Genomic DNA, 17,009 nt, shown 5'->3' on the forward strand with positions numbered 1-17,009 from the left:
CTTCTCTCTGTCCAACTCGGGATTACTGTCATAATCTACTGCCCAACATCGGAAAGCAGACAGAAGAAAATTCCCTATAATCTTTGCATCCCTATCTCTCGTTCCATCTCTCTCTTATTTGTCTCTGTCTAGCTGCAGGGGAATTATCTGCCTTGTGTCCTCTTATGCTTGTGTATTGATTAACTAATAGCTCATTTACAGTGTTTTACACACATAGTGGTGGTAAGCCCCTAATATTGAGTCGACAAGGTTTCGAAAGTGTCTACATTGATGCTGGCTCATGTTGACTCGAATGCCTCCCACAGTTGTGTCAAGTTGGCTGGATGTCCTTTGGGTGGTGGACCAAACCCAGCAGCTCTTGACACAAACCGGTGCACCTACTACCATCCCCCGTTCAAAGGCACTTCAATCTTTTGTCTTGCCCATTCATGCTCTGAATGGCAAATCAAAATCAAATCAAATGTATTTATATAGCCCTTCTTACATCAGCTGATATCTCAAAGTGCTGTACAGAAACCCAGCCTACCCAGCACACTTAACCAATCCATGTCTCAATTGTCTCAAGGCTTAAAAATGATTCTTTAACTTGTCTCTGCCCCTTCATCTACACTGATAGAGAAATACAGCGAGATCTGCAGTAAAGCTACTACAGACAGATTGAGAAATACAGAGATATCTACAGTAGAGCTACCAGAGACAGAGAAATACAGAGAGATCTACAGTACAGCTACCACAGAGAGACAGAGAGATCCACAGTAGAGCTACCACAGATAGAGAAATACAGAGATATCTACAGTACAGCTACCACAGAGAGACAGATAGATCCACAGTAGAGCTACCACAGAGAGATAGAGAAATACAGAGAAATATACAATAGAGATACCACAGAGAGATAGAGAAATACAGAGATGTCTACAATAGAGATACCACAGAGAGATAAAGAAATACAGAGAGATCTACAGTAGAGCTACCACAGAGAGATAGAGAAATAGAGAGATTTACAGTAGAGATACCACAGAGATAGAGAAATACAGAGAGATCTACAGTAGAGATACCACAGAGAGAGAAATAGAGATTTACAGTAGAGATACCACAGAGAGATAGAGAGATCTACAGTAGAGCTACCACAGACAGATAGAGAGATCTACAGTAGAGATACCACAGACAGATAGAGAAATGCAGATATGGTCGATGTCTCCTATAGGAGAGGTGGAGGAAGGAGGGCTGAGATGCATGAATAACATCAGTTCCACTTCAGATTGACACAGAGATTATTGTTTATTTTACAGATTCAGAATGGGACCCATTCAGACGAAGTGAAAAGCATGATTTACAAAGGTCAGAAAGTATTGGATACTTATGGTAAAACTATTTCTAACATGGATACATTTACGTACGCTTCTCTTCAAAAGTTTGGGGTGACTTAGAAATGTCCTTGTTTTTGAAAGAAAAGCACATTTTTTGTCCATTAAAATAACATACAATTTATCAGAAATACAGTGTAGACATTGTTAATGTTATAAATTACTATTGTAGCTGGAAACTTCATTAAATAGTACCCGCAAAACACGAGTCTCAATGTCAACAGTGAAGAGGCGACTCCGGGATGCTGGCCTTCTAGGCAGAGTTCCTCTGTCCAGTGTCTGTGTTCTTTTGCCCATCTTAATCTTTTCTTTTTATTGGCCAGTCTGAGATATGGCTTTTTCTTTGCAACTCTGCCTAGAAGGCCAGCATCCCGGAGTCGCCTCTTCACTGTTGACGTTGAGACTGGTGTTTTGCAGGTACTATTTAATGAAGCTGCCAGTTGAGGACTTGTGAGGTGTCTGTTTCTCAAACTAGACACTCTAATGTACTTGTCCTCTTGCTCAGTTGTGCACCGGGGCCTCCCACTCCTCTTTCTATTCTGGTTAGAGACAGTTTGCCCTGTTCTGTGAAGGGACTAGAACACAGCGTTGTACGAGATCTTCAGTTTCTTGGCAATTTTTCACATGGAATAGTCTTCATTTTTCAGAACAAGAATAGACTGACGAGTTTCAGAAGAAAGTTCTTTGTTTCTGGCCATTTTGAGCCTGTAATCGAACCCACAAATGCTGTTGCTCCAAATACTCAGCTAGTCTAAAGAAGGACAGTTTTATTGCTTCTTTAATCAGAACAACAGTTTTCAGCTGTGCTAACATAATTGCAAAAGGCGTTTCTAATGATCAATTAGCCTTTTAAAATGATAAACTTGGATTAGCTAACACAACGTGCCATTGGAACACAGGAGTGATGGTTGCTGATAATGGGCCTCTGTACATCTATGTAGATATTCCATAAAAAAATCTGCCGTTTCCAGCTACAATAGTCATTTACAACATTAACAATGTCTACACACTGTATTTCTGATCAATTTTATGTTATTTTAATGGACCAAAAAATTCCTTTACTTTCAAAAACAAGGACATTTCTAAGTGACCCCAAACTTTTGAACGGTAGTGTACATGTACTGTATAACAATCCCTTACCATTAGGCACTATTGTATTAATGAATGACAATGTGAGGAGCGTTAGCCCGAACCATGTATGTCAAGGTGATCTCTGTTCAATGTCAAAGAGGGGATACTGTAGCTCTTACAGCCAACACAGTTCCCGTGTCCCATGTCAATCAAGTTCTGCTTCTGCCCCACAAGCAGTGCAAGAGAAGTATATCAGCATTCCTTATCTCTCATGTCATAACTATTCCTCTCCCACTTTCTTAGTCTCACTCTTTCTCTTTCTCACCCTTTCTCGGTCTCGGTCTCTCTGTCTCACTCTTTCTCTGTCTCACGCTGTCTTACTCTTTCCATCTTGAGAGCTCAAGGTGCATATACAGTACCTGTAAAGTGACTACATTACCCATAGTCCTCCTCTGTTCTCTTTAGCGCCACCCATCACTTATTAACAGGGCGAATAAGCTCTTTCCCTCTCCATGGCCTCCTCCATCTCATCCATCTCTCTCTCACAGTCCTCACAGCCCTCTGGCCCACACCCTCCTAGCAACACTAGAGTTGGTACATCCCCGTTCCCCACCCCGATCACAGTCCCATCAGGCGCCCACGCCACGTCAATCATCCCGTCTGGGCACTGCAATAGGCCGCTGACAGAGTAGAGCCCGCTCCCGGGGACCACCTCATTGTAGGGAGGGGCGTGGCTGGCGGCGCGGGCCTCCTCCAATCGGAGCCTCTGTTTGTGGCGCAGCTCGATGATGGTCTTGGTGTAAGAGTTGAGGGTGAAGACTGCAGCTCCCATGCAACAGCTGAAGGAGATCCACGCCAGGCTGAGGAGAGGCCACAGAGAGAGGGGGAGGGGTCATTAGAGAGAGAGAGCTATGAAAGAAGGGTCCCTACTATTCACTACTAAGAGTGTGAATGAATCCCCACGCGAATGACCAGCCGTAGTCCCAGGTCTGAGGCCTCCAGTCTTTAGGGCCAACGATGACAGTCATCTGGAACACTGTGGTGTACATCATGTGGGCCACCATCCCCATCAAACCTGGAGGGGGGGAGAGAAAAGCATTGATTTACTGTTTCATTGATTCATTAACTGAACATCTTGTCTAGGCAGACAGAGATAAAGAGGAGAAGTCTGGAGGTGTAAAGAAGGATATGAACAAGAGAAGTGCTTCAGATGAAGATACAGTAAAGACAGGGGAGGGAGGGAGGTTAGGGAGAAAGTGAAGGAGTAGAGGCATTACCTGACAGTACGGTGCAGATGGCAGCATAGGCGTTGATTTTGAGAGCGTGTATCTCCTTATGGGAACACAACAACTCCAGCCACATCAACAGAAAGCCCATTCCCAATAGACCGATGTAAGTGAACTCAGATATCACCGATAGCCATAACACACCTGGAGACACACACAGACACGTTTGTTTTACTATCCTTGTGCGGACCAAACAAATGATTCCAATTCAAAATCCTATTTTCCCTAAGCCATAACCCTAACCCTTAATCTCAACCTCCTAACCCTAATTGTAACCCTAAACCTAACCCCTGAGCCTAAAATAGCCTTTTTCCTTGTCTCCACATGTCCGAACTTCCCCACATCTGGTCCCCACAAGGATAATAAAACCAAACACACACACACACTGTATCAATGGGAGGCCCATCCTCAAAATAACATAATGCAAAACTAGACACAACAGGCAAAGAGGAAGCGAGAGAGTGAGAGAAAGAGAGAGAGAGAGAGAGAGAGAGAGAGAGAGAGAGAGAGAGAGAGAGAGAGAGAGAGAGAGAGAGAGAGAGAGAGAGAGAGAGTGAGAGAGAACACACCTTGTGTTTCACCAGGAGTCAGCTCAATAAAGCTGCGACACTTCTCACCTGGAAAGATTTAGAACAATATTAGCGGTTTTCAACTTTTTGTGAGAGAGAAAAGTAAAGTGTTCTTGTAGCCTTTCTCACCATCAACGTGTTTCTCACAGCTCTCCCAGAAGCCAGTGTGGAAGTATCTGAAGGTGTACTTGTCCTCTCCTGTCTCCCAGATGTAGTGGACAGCATTGTCCAGCTGTCTCTGGCGGATCTTAGCCAGTTCATCTCTCCTCTGGGGGGACAGGGTTCTGTTGTATGGGTTCTGAGTTGGGCTCTCTGGGGAGAGTAGAATATTATCTTGGTATCCATCTGATGACAGTGGAACTGTATCTTTCTGTTCACCTCTCTTTTTTTTTGATTTGATCTTAATTTAACTAGGCAAGTCAGTTAAGAACAAATTCTTATATTCAGTGACGGCCTAGGAACGGTGGGTTAACTGTATTGTTCAGGGGCAGAAAGACAGATTTGAACCTTATCAGCTCGGGGATTCAATCTTGCAACCTTTCGGTTACTAGTCCAACGCTCTAACCACTAGGCTAGCTGCCGCCCCAGAACCCTTAACTTCCAAATACCTGAACATTCGGAGTAAAATCCTAAATTATTTCTCTTATCCTTTCTAAGAAGTGACCCACTGGGCACACACTGGTTGAATCAACATTGTTTCCATGTCATTTCAATTCAATTAAATAGACGTTGAATTGACATTGAATTGACATTAATGCCCAGTAGGGATTGATTAAAATCGCATCCCATTTCTTGTGAATGACACTGAGTCAGCTTGTCGCTCCTATCTCTGTAGTAAAACTCACATTGGATGTAATCCCTCTAAATGGATTTACTCCCAAATCTATTCCCCATTGTCTACAACACTAAGGTATTTATAACATAACTCAGACAGGATCAACCACCTGTGTTACTAAGTGTGTGTATTTGTTTATTCACATGCATATGTGGGTGTGTATTCACGTGCATGTGTGTGAGCGTGTGTGTCAGGTGAGCCTCCTGCTGTGGTTAGTGTGTGTGTCAGGTGAGCCTCCTGCTGTGGTTAGTATGTGTGTCAGGTGAGACTCCTGCTGTGGTTAGCGTGTGTGTCAGGTGTGACTCCTGCTGTGGTTAGCGTGTGTGTCAGGTGTGACTCCTGCTGTGGTTAGCGTGTGTATCAGGTGAGACTCCTGCTGTGGTTAGCGTGTGTGTCAGGTGAGCCTCCTGCTGTGGTTAGCGTGTGTGTCAGGTGAGCCTCCTGCTGTGGTTAGCGTGTGTATCAGGTGAGACTCCTGCTGTGGTTAGCGTGTGTGTCAGGTGAGCCTCCTGCTGTTGTTAGCGTGTGTGTCAGGTGAGACTCCTGCTGTGGTTAGCGTGTGTGTCAGGTGAGCATCCTGCTGTGGTTAGCATGTGTGTCAGGTGAGCCTCCTGCTGTGGTTAGCGTGTGTGTCAGGTGAGCCTCCTGCTGTGGTTAGCATGTGTGTCAGGTGAGCCTCCTGCTGTTGTTAGCGTGTGTGTCAGGTGAGACTCCTGCTGTGGTTAGCGTGTGTGTCAGGTGAGCCTCCTGCTGTGGTTAGCATGTGTGTCAGGTGAGACTCCTGCTGTGGTTAGCGTGTGTGTCAGGTGAGCCTCCTGCTGTGGTTAGCATGTGTGTCAGGTGAGCCTCCTGCTGTGGTTAGCGTGTGTGTCAGGTGAGCCTCCTGCTGTGGTTAGCGTGTGTGTCAGGTGAGCCTCCTGCTGTGGTTAGCGTGTGTCAGGTGAGCCTTCAGCTGTGGTTAGCATGTGTGTCAGGTGAGACTCCTGCTGTGGTTAGCGTGTGTGTCAGGTGAGCCTTCAGCTGTGGTTAGTATGTGTATCAGGTGAGCCTCCTGCTGTGGTTAGCGTGTGTGTCAGGTGAGCCTCCTGCTGTGGTTAGCGTGTGTATCAGGTGAGCCTCCTGCTGTGGTTAGTATGTGTATCAGGTGAGCCTACTGCTGTAGTTAACGTGTGTGTATCAGGTGAGCCTACTGCTGTAGTTAACGTGTGTGTGTCAGGTGAGCCTCCTGCTGTGGTTAGCGTGTGTGTCAGGTGAGCCTCCTGCTGTGGTTAGCGTGTGTATCAGGTGAGCCTCCTGCTGTGGTTAGCGGTGCTACAGTACGTACTGAACACTGCAGCTCTCTAACTGGATTAATGTATGGAGTTATAAAGTGTTCATCTCAATCCCACTGGATTATGCACAATACAGACCAGGGAGCAGAGAGGACAGGACAAAACCCCAGGATTCATCTGCATTCCTCACACCCAGCAGATTACAGCTCAGAGAAAAGTTGTTTCAATGAGGGATGTGGAGGCAGGTTTGAAAGGTTAGATGAAATATGTACAGTATCATAAACCTTGGGAGGATAGGGGAAGAGGCCACATAAGTGGCCAGAACGTACTGCTGAGATGATCAACTGACAATTTATTTGAAAACAGTTGATTTGGAGTAAAAAACTAAATCAGACTGGCATCTTTTGGGTGTTTGGCCATTTGGGAGCACTTGGATGAGGGTTGTGATGGGGTTTCAACCCAAGTGGGCATGAAGAGAAAGGCAGACTATCACCCAACACACACAAGCATGCACACATCAGAAGACACTTTCTCTCTCACACACACGCAGTCAGAAGACAGTATGTCATAAATGGCTGGCAGATGTCACCATGGTGTTACAGTTGTGTAATTCTTATGTGAAACACTGTCCTTCTATTTGTCTAACACTTAGATGGGTACTTGAACCTAATGAATGCAGTTCAGACTCCCTAGTACATACAAATGTTTAGATAATAGCTTAGGGCTGGTAGGATCCGTAGGGCTGACTAGTGATGACAGTAACAGGATGATCACAGTGAGGGGTGGGCCAATAAGTTAGGGTGACACTGGGTGTGTTGAGAGTGCCACAGGAAATGACATCACAATTACACAGGTGACAGTTACGTAGGAGGCATACCTGTGGTGTAGGGTTCACTGTTGTTCTGCCCACAGTTCCTCATCTTGACCGGAGACAGGCAGAGAGGCTTGACCACCTTGTGAGTCCCTTCACACCAGTAGGAGGTGCAGAGAGCCAGGATGGACAGGGCCAGAGCCAGAGTGGTCAGGGTCAGGGACAGCAGGGAGCGGGACCGACGAGACATGTTCTCCAACATGGCCACACAGGGAGGAGGGGAGAGGGTAAGAGAAGGTCGAGAAGGAGGGATAGGGCGGGAGAAGAAGAAGTGTGTAGAGACTCAGGGCAGGGGAAGGAGAAGAAGAGGATGATGAAAGACAGATGGACAAAGGGAGGAAGATGGGATATAAGTATCAACAGCAGTATGTGAGCATGAAGTTGTTGTTGGTGATGTAGAGGATGATGAAGGTGATAGATTGAAATCAGTGAAAGAGAGTTTCAAAAAGAAAGAACAGAGTAAAAACACAAGAGAAGATAAAAACAATGTAGAGAACAGATGAGAAAATGGGGACAAAGGGAAAGCAAGAATAGAGAGAGAAGGGGAAAGAGAGAGTCCCATAAGATTCTGTCAAGTTAAAAGAGGGATGGAAAATAAGAGGTGGACAGAATGGACAAATGAACAAAGGAGAGGGGTCACACCAGGAGAAAAGAAAGGGATGGGAGGAGGACATGTCTGTCCAACCAGGACTGAAGGTTTCTGCTGTTATAGATCCCTAGGGCTCTTCACTCTAACCATTCAACAGTAATGGGAGTCAATAGATCACTAGCTCCTAGCCGCCTTTCATCATAAACCTTAGAGAGCTATCGGATATGCTATCTAGATCTCTGTCGCCTAACTTTTCACTCTAGTCCTACAGTGAGTTTTGATCATACAGACTTGATACAGTACTATCAGATCCAGCCGTAAAACGTATCATCAAATGTAGAGATATTATTGGAATACATTTTGCTTCGGTGTACAAATGTTTTCCATATGATCACATCTTAGGGCAGATACAGTATATCTTACTCATAGTAATGCTCAGGGTGACGGGTCGTACAGGTCCAAGAGTTCACATCTTAGGGCAGATACAGTATATCTTACTCAGAGTAATGCTCAGGGTGACGGGTCGTACAGGTCCAAGAGTTCACATCTTAGGGCAGATACAGTATATCTTACTCATAGTAATGCTCAGGGTGACGGGTCGTACAGGTCCAAGAGTTCACATCTTAGGGCAGATACAGTATATCTTACTCATAGTAATGCTCAGGGTGACGGTTCGTACAGGTCCAAGAGTTCACATCTTAGGGCAGATGCAGTATATCTTACTCATAGTAATGCTCAGGGTGACGGGTCGTACAGGTCCAAGAGTTCACATCTTAGGGCAGATACAGTATATCTTACTCATAGTAATGCTCAGGGTGACGGGTCGTACAGGTCCAAGAGTTCACATCTTAGGGCAGATACAGTATATCTTACTCATAGTAATGCTCAGGGTGACGGGTCGTACAGGTCCAAGAGTTCACATCTTAGGACAGATACAGTATATCTTACTCATAGTAATGCTCAGGGTGACGGGTCGTACAGGTCCAAGAGTTTACATCTTAGGGCAGATACAGTATATCTTACTCATAGTAATGCTCAGGGTGACGGGTCGTACAGGTCCAAGAGTTCACTGTGTGTTTGCATACGGTTATGGAGTAACCCATACCGTTCTGTGACCTGCACCCCGTTATTAACTTTCTACTTCCCGATTAAGAGGTTCTGGCCTGCCTCTACCGCTCACGGCATCCTCCTCACGACTTAAAGTAGAGGAGGAAAAATATGGAGGGAATAAAATGTACAGATTACTTTTTTTGATGAAATCATTAGTTAAGCCTCTGATCTAAATCATTTTTCTGGTAATCCATGTTAATCTGCTCGAATCTGTTTGTGTTAGGTGTGTTAAGAGTGTGAAACCCACTCTGGCTCTCTCTCCTGGTCTCTCTCTCACACTGTTTGCGATCCCTGCAATGTTAACACAGGATAGATTAACCAGTTAGTATGACTGCCGATCACTGTAATATCACTAGAATCTTCAAGTCAGTCTCAGTGGGAAGTATGGGTGTGGAGTGTGCTGCAGGACCCCTGAAAAATCAGAATCAAAAACAAAGTTTAATAAAATAGTACTAGTTTTACTAGTTCTGTATTAGCGGACCGATATGTAACGCGGGCAAAAACCCACACCCCCAAACTACTTCCCACGGCTATGTACGGTGAAAAACGTTTCAGATTTGCAGGTATTGTTTACATAGGCCATTATATTCAAGTTTAATACCCAACACATTCTGTAGCAGTCAATAAACTGAAATCCATTGGCATAACAAATGGGCAATGAATCAACTAATGTTAAACACAAAATGACCTACTGTATGTTAAAAACCCAGTGCCATTTCATTATACCTGCATTTCGCTACACCCACAATAACATCTGCTAAATATGTGTATACGACCAATAAAATGTGATTTTCCCTATAATCCTCAGTTACCAACAGCAACATTCTCTTTCAGTCATTTCAGTTGCAATATTTATATATTTTTTTAACGGACAGTACAAGATATATAAACAACCATACAGAGCACATGAGGAAGTACATCATTCTTTTCTACATGCCAAACTCTTAACAGCTTATTCAGTTCTAGGAACTACTAATTCTTAGCCTGAAATTTGGCACCAAATCGAAACTGCATCGTTGCCTCACTACAAAAGAAACAGAAGTCTATTTTTCTCTGGAGACAACATCCATCACTACAATGCAATCTTTCTACTGCTGTCTTTTGCTGACATTTATTTTCCTCCATCACAATCTTTCCTTCCTATCCTCTTTGTATTTTTCCTCAGTCCTCTCCGATATGCTGAGACATTTATGTTGACCAAGCAATATCTTTGCACACATTTTTTGGTATTTTTGTCATCCCTGGTTTAACCCAAGTACTCTGCACTACTCCTCTCTCTAATACCCCTTTGTCAGAATGAGCAGTTGTGACCCTTACCTCTCCAGCCGGATGCTCCTCTCTCTCTTTATCCTCCTTTCCCACTCTCTCTCATGCTCCAGGACGAGTGTGAGTCCCCCGCCACACGCCTCCTTTTTCTGTCTTTCTTGGGAATTTGTGTCACAGACCCATCCCAAATCCATGTAATCCCTCTAAATCCATCTGTTAATGTACTTTCTCCCATATCAGTCTCCCTCCCTCCCTAGTACCCCCTCTACCTTTCTTGACTAACCCCAACTCAACTTTCACCCACTCTTGGCACCATCCCATGTCATGTCATTACAGTGTTTGTGTTTGAATTGTTGCACTCAACTCAATCTGTGTGGGGATATATTTAGTGTAAGTATCCTAGCCGGACAGGTTATGCCCCCTGTGCAAAGCCAAATCCTGACATTTTCCTATTAATGTCTATAATTGTCTGGAGACAACACAGGGGACAGAGTGGGTTTACTTTATATAGCCACAATTTATTTACATTGGGTTATGTACAGCAAAACAAACAAGAAATTAGCAATGACAACATTGGTTTAGGCAAGGAAGGAGTATAAACAATAGTGTGTCTATGCGTTTGAACTGAAAAGGGCTAAAAACTGTTAACCCCAGGCTTGAGATTTACAATAATGTAGAACAAGCTTCCCATCGCTGCCAAAACACTGAAAAACAGAGAGGGTAAGAGTTACTCTTTTAGAAGAATAGGAAAGGGAGCACAGAACATCAGCTGAAGTATTGAGCGGGTATTTAATAGCTCAAGGCCATGGGTCAAGAGGGGGTCAAGTGGACACTACCACCCTGACCCTTAGACCAGGAGAACTGTGCCTGATAAACCTTCAGCCTTTACCCCAGTGTTAACAGGTCTGAAGAGAATTAGATAGTAAGTCATATGTGAAGCTGGCTCCATCATACAGGCTTGCAATGAGCATAGTGGAGCTTCTGCCAAACATCTATACAGTTCCTTCTGATCTGTAAACACTGAAGGGGTAGCCTTGGGCTAGAGGCTATTTTGTAACCAAATTCTATTTTGTAACCAAATTCCAACCAAATATTTTGTAACCAAATTCTCAGAATCACCTCACATCTTATCTCACATTATCTCACATACCTTAATGCATACTTTTAAATTATATTATGATCAAAACATAAAAATAAAAACATTTTCCTTGTTACTAGCCTCTCAATGGCTAATACATAGCATCAGCAATCCAGGGTTTATATACATCCTTGGTGAATACTCCAGGCCTGTATTGACATAACACATACAGTAGTGTACAGGCCCCAGGGAACAGCAGTCACTGTGAAGATAAGAACAGCTCCATCTCTCAGGGAACTGCTCACTTAGACCTCCCTCCAGTGGTCAACTAACTTACCACAGGACAAATAAATAACAGAAAAACTGCATTTCCCAAGGCCTCCAAAATTATTTCAAATGAAAAGTACTCACTTCAAACAGGACTCCTACTTCCTGATCAGGCGAGGGAGAGAATGACTGGTTGACGTAAATGAACTGTGTGGAGAGATTTTTTTTATTGTTTATTATCTATTTCACTTGCCAATAAAGCCCATTCTGTGTGTGTGTGTGTGTGTGTGTGTGTGTGTGTGTGTGTGTGTGTGTGTGTGTGTGTGTGTGTGTGTGTGTGTGTGAGTGAGAAATGGGTGTTTAGAATCATTGAACAAGCTGACGCACTATAGTCCCAGATGAAAGGCCACAGTGGGTGCATATCAAGGGGCCAGGATGCTTTCTCCAGTTCATACCTCAGTCACAGACAGAAGGGGTAGTCCAGACATATCACAGGGGCTATAAAGCTGAAGCATCCGTTAAGAACGGTCAAACAGGGAAATGGTTCCAATCGTTTTTCAACCATTCATTTCTCATAGGGGATTTTAGAAACACTTAAATGAAGGGCTGCGTTTCATGTCGGCTTACCCTGGCATGACGCTTTGATAACCATGTCAATATCTTTCAGACAAGGTTACTTTTATCAATATATTCACCTCTATTTATTCTCAGATTCGAAAATGCTAATTAGCATCAAAGTAGGCACCCTGCAAGACTACAAATCCCTGCACGCTTCTGCACATCATCTCTAGCTGGCACCTTTGCAAACAGGTACATTTTAAGAAATGTTGTCAATTTATTAATTACAACATTTAGCTAACGTTAGATAATTAATCCAGAGATTCTTACCTTTTCCTCAATTTGGCATTTGTAGTTCTTTATAATAGCCACATTAGCAGATAATTAGTATTTCATTTGTTGGGGGTAAATACAGGCAAATATATTGATAATAGTCACCTTGTCTGAGAGAAGTTAACACGGTTATCAAAATGTCACACCAGGGTAAGCCTACACAAAACACAGCCTTTATTTTAAGTGTTTCCAAAATCCCCTATGGGAAAAATGAATGGTGGAAAAACAATTGGAACCATTTCCCTGTTTGACCGCTAGGTATTATGGGTATAATGACTCATACTGTGATACTCTATAGGATCGTGCTAGGCTTTACTTGCTCCCACTGTAAAATGACACAGATGAACCATCTTAGGTTAGTTCTAAATATCTTTGCCTCATTGGTGCATATTCCATAGGTATCACCTGTCCACTTCCTCTAGCTGAATAGAAGGAGACAACTATTGAAAAGCACACACAATAACTCACCAGTTGTTCATTGGCCTCCATCTTGAGGAACCGAGAGATGAACTGAGAGAGTGATTGCACTGTCCTCCCTTTCTCTACCGACCATTTCTTTGTCTTCATGATGGGGGTGTCTCCTACTGCCTTCAACAACACATCAACTAGGGAGAGAAGGAGGAAGGGAGAATGAGTGAGACAGAATACATGTATATTTTGCAAAGCATAACAATAGACTGCTAGATTAAAGTTAATGCCCTGATCTGTGTTATCAAATCAAATGTTATTGATCACATACACATGATTAGCAGATGTTATTGCAAGTGTAGCGTAATGCTTGTACTTCTAGTTCCGACAGTGCAGCAATATCTAACATGTAATCTAACAATTCCACAAGTACCTAAATGACACAAATCTAAGGAATGGAATAAGAATATATACATATAAATATATGGAGGGGCAATGACAGAGCGGCATAGGCAAGATGCAATAGATGGTATAAAATACAGTATATACATATGAGATGAGTGATGCAAGATATGCAAACATCATTAAAGTGGCATTATTAAAGTGACTAGTGATCGATGTATTAGCCACATAAACTAATTTTGCAACCTAAACTATCATAGGTTTGCAGCTATGTTATAGTCAGCTGGAAAAATAGGTAGATCTTGGACTGTGAAATCATTATCACCATGACACACGCACTAACGTCTGAAAATTGATTTTGGCATGTTCTATGTAGTAAGAAAAAAATAAAAAGATGTCTCAGCCTTAAAAAAAAATATGGTATAATGTGTTAAAGTCAGAGGTAAACATAGTTTGAAATGCAAGCTAAAATTTAACGATTCAGCCAGCGCCCGCCCTTCTTAAATGTATGGCCATTCCTGAGCATCGATTCGCCGTTTACAAAATTGTTTCAATTCTATTGACTGAGACAACTGTCAATCAACCTCTTCCGGGTCAGTTTGCTTGTAAACAGAAAGCACGATACGTTACTGTAAATTTAACTGTGAGTCAAACACTCGCTCATAATATACTTTTTTTCTTATCGTCTGCCGTCCCCGAGTCTTCCGTAGGCTGTTGTGGGGTTGAAGGCTCATCTTTTTGCGTTTCTGTAGGAGACTCTGCGTTGTCAGACATCCTCAGCAGTCCTTATCATGAGTGTGTGCACTAGATTCTGACGCGCACTCGTTATGGGGAAAACGCTGCATGCTATTGGCCGAAACCAATGTCAATGCTCAATGCATCTCATTCGATTGGTGTATTGGATGTTGGGGCGTTTTAGGGTAATTAGTGAACCGTGGTCGTAGTTTACAGTTGATCTCGTGGTTTTTCCATCTATTCCCATCTATTCGTGAATTGTTGAGGTGTGTTGTCAATGCAATTATCGCTGTCTCTGTTTAGCCAATATATTTTACAGCTTGATCTAGCAATCAATGTCTAATTCTATGACAGTCTCGGTCCTTTATTTCACATGCTGAATGTTGGTTGTGTACTGTATGTGTAACCCCGTTTACTCTGTCATACATCTAAAATGTTCCTAGATTTTGCTAATAAGGAGGGGGCGTCAACTGTCCGGCGGCTGTAGAAAGTTGGACCTTCAAGTTCAACCATTCCACACGTCAAACCCCCACTATCAACAGTACGTTTGATCCTTTTGCCTTTTCTTTACCAATTTAATGCTTATTTGCTTTCTTTTGATAGGCATTCCTGGACATGCATTAAAAACATTACAGTGAAATATCAAAATCTGCAATATCTGTGACATCATACGAATTCCCTATGAGCATACCCACTGAATACATACAAATACAGCATGACATTGAAATAATTACATGCATTGAATCCTCTTGTTGTCTCGTCTGTGTCTTGAGTTGAATAAACAAATGTTGAGAGTTGAGAACATGATTTTGCTGTCACAAATGTTTTCTGTCACAGTCCTCTGAATCTGATCCATTGAGCACCCTTTTGATGTAGTACTTCTTCTAGTCTATTCTCTCCTCTCCATTTTCTCACTACATATTGCTCTCTCAGTGGCAGGGATTGGCAGACTGTCAACAAAGGGCTCAGTACTCTTACTGTGTGACATGCAGGAGAAGTTCAGACCCAACATCTTCCAGTTCACCAACATCATCAGCAACGCAGCCAGACTGCTACAGGTACACACACACACACACACACACACACACACACACACACACACACACACACACACACACACACACACACACACACACACACACACACACACACACACACACACACACACACACACACACACACACACACACACTCATATTCATACAGGTCATTACAAGTTAAAGTTGTTGCCACCCACATAGCAGCCAATACAAATGAAATGTGTCTCCCCCCCACCCCAGGCAGCCCGTGTTCTGGGCATCCCCCCCATAGTGACAGAGCAGTACCCTAAAGGCCTGGGTCCCACGGTGCCTGAGCTGGGGGCTGGGGACCTGACAGCCCACGCCAAGACCAAGTTCACCATGATGATAGAGCCAGTGGAGAAGGAGCTCAAAGCCCTGGGAGACCCCAAGATAGCCATCCTCTGTGGGATAGAGACACAGGCCTGCATCGCGGTGAGACCACAGGGTCAGATATGACTGGAATTGGTCCCTAAGCTCAGATCTGTGATCAGTTTTTCCCTACCCTACCTGAATCTGGAGCCTTGTTCAGATTGACCCTTGGGAACAAGTTCATTATTAATTGAATTTACTGAAATAGGGCTCATCTATCTGTTCTTCTCCCACTAATTAGTGCACGACCTTTGACCTGCTGGAGAAGGGTATGGAGGTCCATATCGTGGCTGATGCCGTCTCATCCAGAAGGTACTACTGTGTTTCTTCAATGACATAATATGCTCACATTTTCACTGGTTAAACATTTCTGGTGCTGAGATTTTCTTTTCCCTTCTCTATTTCTATCTCCAGTCAGACAGACCGGTTGTTTGCCCTGTCCCGGTTGAGGCAGAGTGGAGCCTTCCTGACCACCACAGAGGCCGTCCTACTACAGCTAGTGCAAGATGCCAAACACCCCAACTTTAGAGAGGTACTGTACCATGTGACCTCCACCTTTCAGAATACACACACTGCCTATTGTCTTATCTGTTAGTGTTGTGATTACACAATGTCACTCAGCCTGTTACATGGTAATTACATAGGTTATTACACAAGTCGTTACTCTTGTATAAGCCTATGTAGTGTAAATAGTGTCCAGCAGTGGATGAATCTGGAATGTTCATGTGATCATGTTTCCTTCCATAGATCCAGAAGCTATTGGTCCAGCCGTCCCCTGACACAGCCTTGCTAGCCTTCTTCAGCTCTCTGTAGAGAAGACAAGCTCCTTCTTGTTGTCTGTGAATGCATCTGAAACACTGTGTGAACACAAGTACGGAAATAAACCCATGCTGCTGTTCTCCATGCTGACTGCTGAATGTTGATCATCTTTGAAATGGGGGGACAGAGAAGGGAGCGTATATAGGAGCGCTTTGATGACATCATATTACTGTTGTGAGTTTTGCTCTGTGTCTGCTGGTAGGCTTACATCTTTCCTACTCTAAATCACATTATATTTGTCACTTGCTTGGTAGACTAACAGTAAAATGTTGTCTTAAGGGCCCTTCCCAACAATGCAGAGAAGAAAACAAATAGAAATAGTAGAACAATAATAACAAAAGGTAATAATACATAATGAGTAATAATAACTTTGCTATATACACAGGGTACCAGTACTGAATCGATGTGCAGGAGTACAAGGTAATTGAGGTAAATATATACATATAGGTAAAGGTAGGGATAAAGTGACTAGGCAACAGGATAGATAAACAGTAACAGCAGTGTATGTGATGAGTGAAGAGTTAGTGCAAAAAGGGTCAATGCATATATTCCAGGTAGATATTGGTTAAGTATTTAGCTAACTATTTAGCAGTCTCATAGCTTGGGGTAGAGGCTGTTCAGGGTCCTGTTGGTTTCAGACTTGGTGCATCGGTACTGCTTGCTGTACGGTAGTAGAGAGAACAGTCTGATTTGGGAGGCTGGAGGCTTTGACCATTTTTAGGGCTTTCTTCTGACACTTCCACTCCA

The 17,009-nt window shown here is 43.3% G+C and overlaps 3 protein-coding genes across 3 annotated transcripts; 1 reads left to right on the forward strand and 2 right to left on the reverse strand.

The window, feature by feature from the left end:
* Positions 1 to 1,259: 1,259 nt before the first annotated feature.
* Positions 1,260 to 10,630, reverse strand: LOC129837257 (germ cell-specific gene 1-like protein). The gene is made up of 6 exons (XM_055903275.1): positions 7,274 to 10,630; positions 4,420 to 4,602; positions 4,291 to 4,338; positions 3,713 to 3,865; positions 3,399 to 3,510; positions 1,260 to 3,295 (listed from the first exon to the last, which is right to left on the reverse strand). The coding sequence occupies exons 1-6, from the start codon at positions 7,467 to 7,469 to the stop codon at positions 2,917 to 2,919; spliced, it is 1,071 nt and encodes a 356-aa protein (XP_055759250.1). The 5' UTR covers positions 7,470 to 10,630; the 3' UTR covers positions 1,260 to 2,916.
* Positions 10,631 to 10,729: 99 nt separating this feature from the next.
* LOC129837260 (ubiquitin-like protein ATG12) lies at positions 10,730 to 14,096 on the reverse strand. The gene is made up of 4 exons (XM_055903278.1): positions 13,950 to 14,096; positions 12,937 to 13,073; positions 11,722 to 11,784; positions 10,730 to 10,936 (listed from the first exon to the last, which is right to left on the reverse strand). The coding sequence occupies exons 1-4, from the start codon at positions 14,050 to 14,052 to the stop codon at positions 10,877 to 10,879; spliced, it is 363 nt and encodes a 120-aa protein (XP_055759253.1). The 5' UTR covers positions 14,053 to 14,096; the 3' UTR covers positions 10,730 to 10,876.
* On the forward strand, positions 14,076 to 16,360 carry LOC129837258 (isochorismatase domain-containing protein 2-like). The gene is made up of 7 exons (XM_055903276.1): positions 14,076 to 14,279; positions 14,457 to 14,554; positions 14,947 to 15,071; positions 15,294 to 15,506; positions 15,685 to 15,755; positions 15,858 to 15,975; positions 16,191 to 16,360. Coding segments are annotated over exons 2-7 (594 nt in total). The 5' UTR covers positions 14,076 to 14,279; positions 14,457 to 14,553; the 3' UTR covers positions 16,257 to 16,360.
* The last annotated feature ends 649 nt before the right edge of the window (positions 16,361 to 17,009 follow it).

This window comes from Salvelinus fontinalis, chromosome 38, assembly GCF_029448725.1.
Source record: "Salvelinus fontinalis isolate EN_2023a chromosome 38, ASM2944872v1, whole genome shotgun sequence".
NCBI classification, from domain to species: Eukaryota; Metazoa; Chordata; class Actinopteri; order Salmoniformes; family Salmonidae; genus Salvelinus; species Salvelinus fontinalis.

What these genes read in the sequence shown, in the direction of transcription:
- LOC129837260 (XM_055903278.1), bottom strand. Translation starts at nt 14,052, where the DNA reads ATGTCTGACAACGCAGAGTCTCCTACAGAAACGCAAAAAGATGAGCCT. An exon ending in GGCAGACGATAAGAAAAAAA is followed by an intron (nt 13,074 to 13,949) that starts GTATATTATGAG and finishes TTCTCTCCCTAG; the next exon opens with TTGATGTGTTGTTGAAGGCA. An exon ending in TGGAGGCCAATGAACAACTG is followed by an intron (nt 11,785 to 12,936) that starts GTGAGTTATTGT and finishes CTCTCCACACAG; the next exon opens with TTCATTTACGTCAACCAGTC.
- LOC129837258 (XM_055903276.1), top strand. An exon ending in AGACACAGGCCTGCATCGCG is followed by an intron (nt 15,507 to 15,684) that starts GTGAGACCACAG and finishes CCCACTAATTAG; the next exon opens with TGCACGACCTTTGACCTGCT. An exon ending in AACACCCCAACTTTAGAGAG is followed by an intron (nt 15,976 to 16,190) that starts GTACTGTACCAT and finishes TTCCTTCCATAG; the next exon opens with ATCCAGAAGCTATTGGTCCA.
- LOC129837257 (XM_055903275.1), bottom strand. Translation starts at nt 7,469, where the DNA reads ATGTTGGAGAACATGTCTCGTCGGTCCCGCTCCCTGCTGTCCCTGACC. An exon ending in CTGTGAGAAACACGTTGATG is followed by an intron (nt 4,339 to 4,419) that starts GTGAGAAAGGCT and finishes AAATCTTTCCAG; the next exon opens with GTGAGAAGTGTCGCAGCTTT. An exon ending in GACTCCTGGTGAAACACAAG is followed by an intron (nt 3,866 to 4,290) that starts GTGTGTTCTCTC and finishes GTGTGTCTCCAG; the next exon opens with GTGTGTTATGGCTATCGGTG.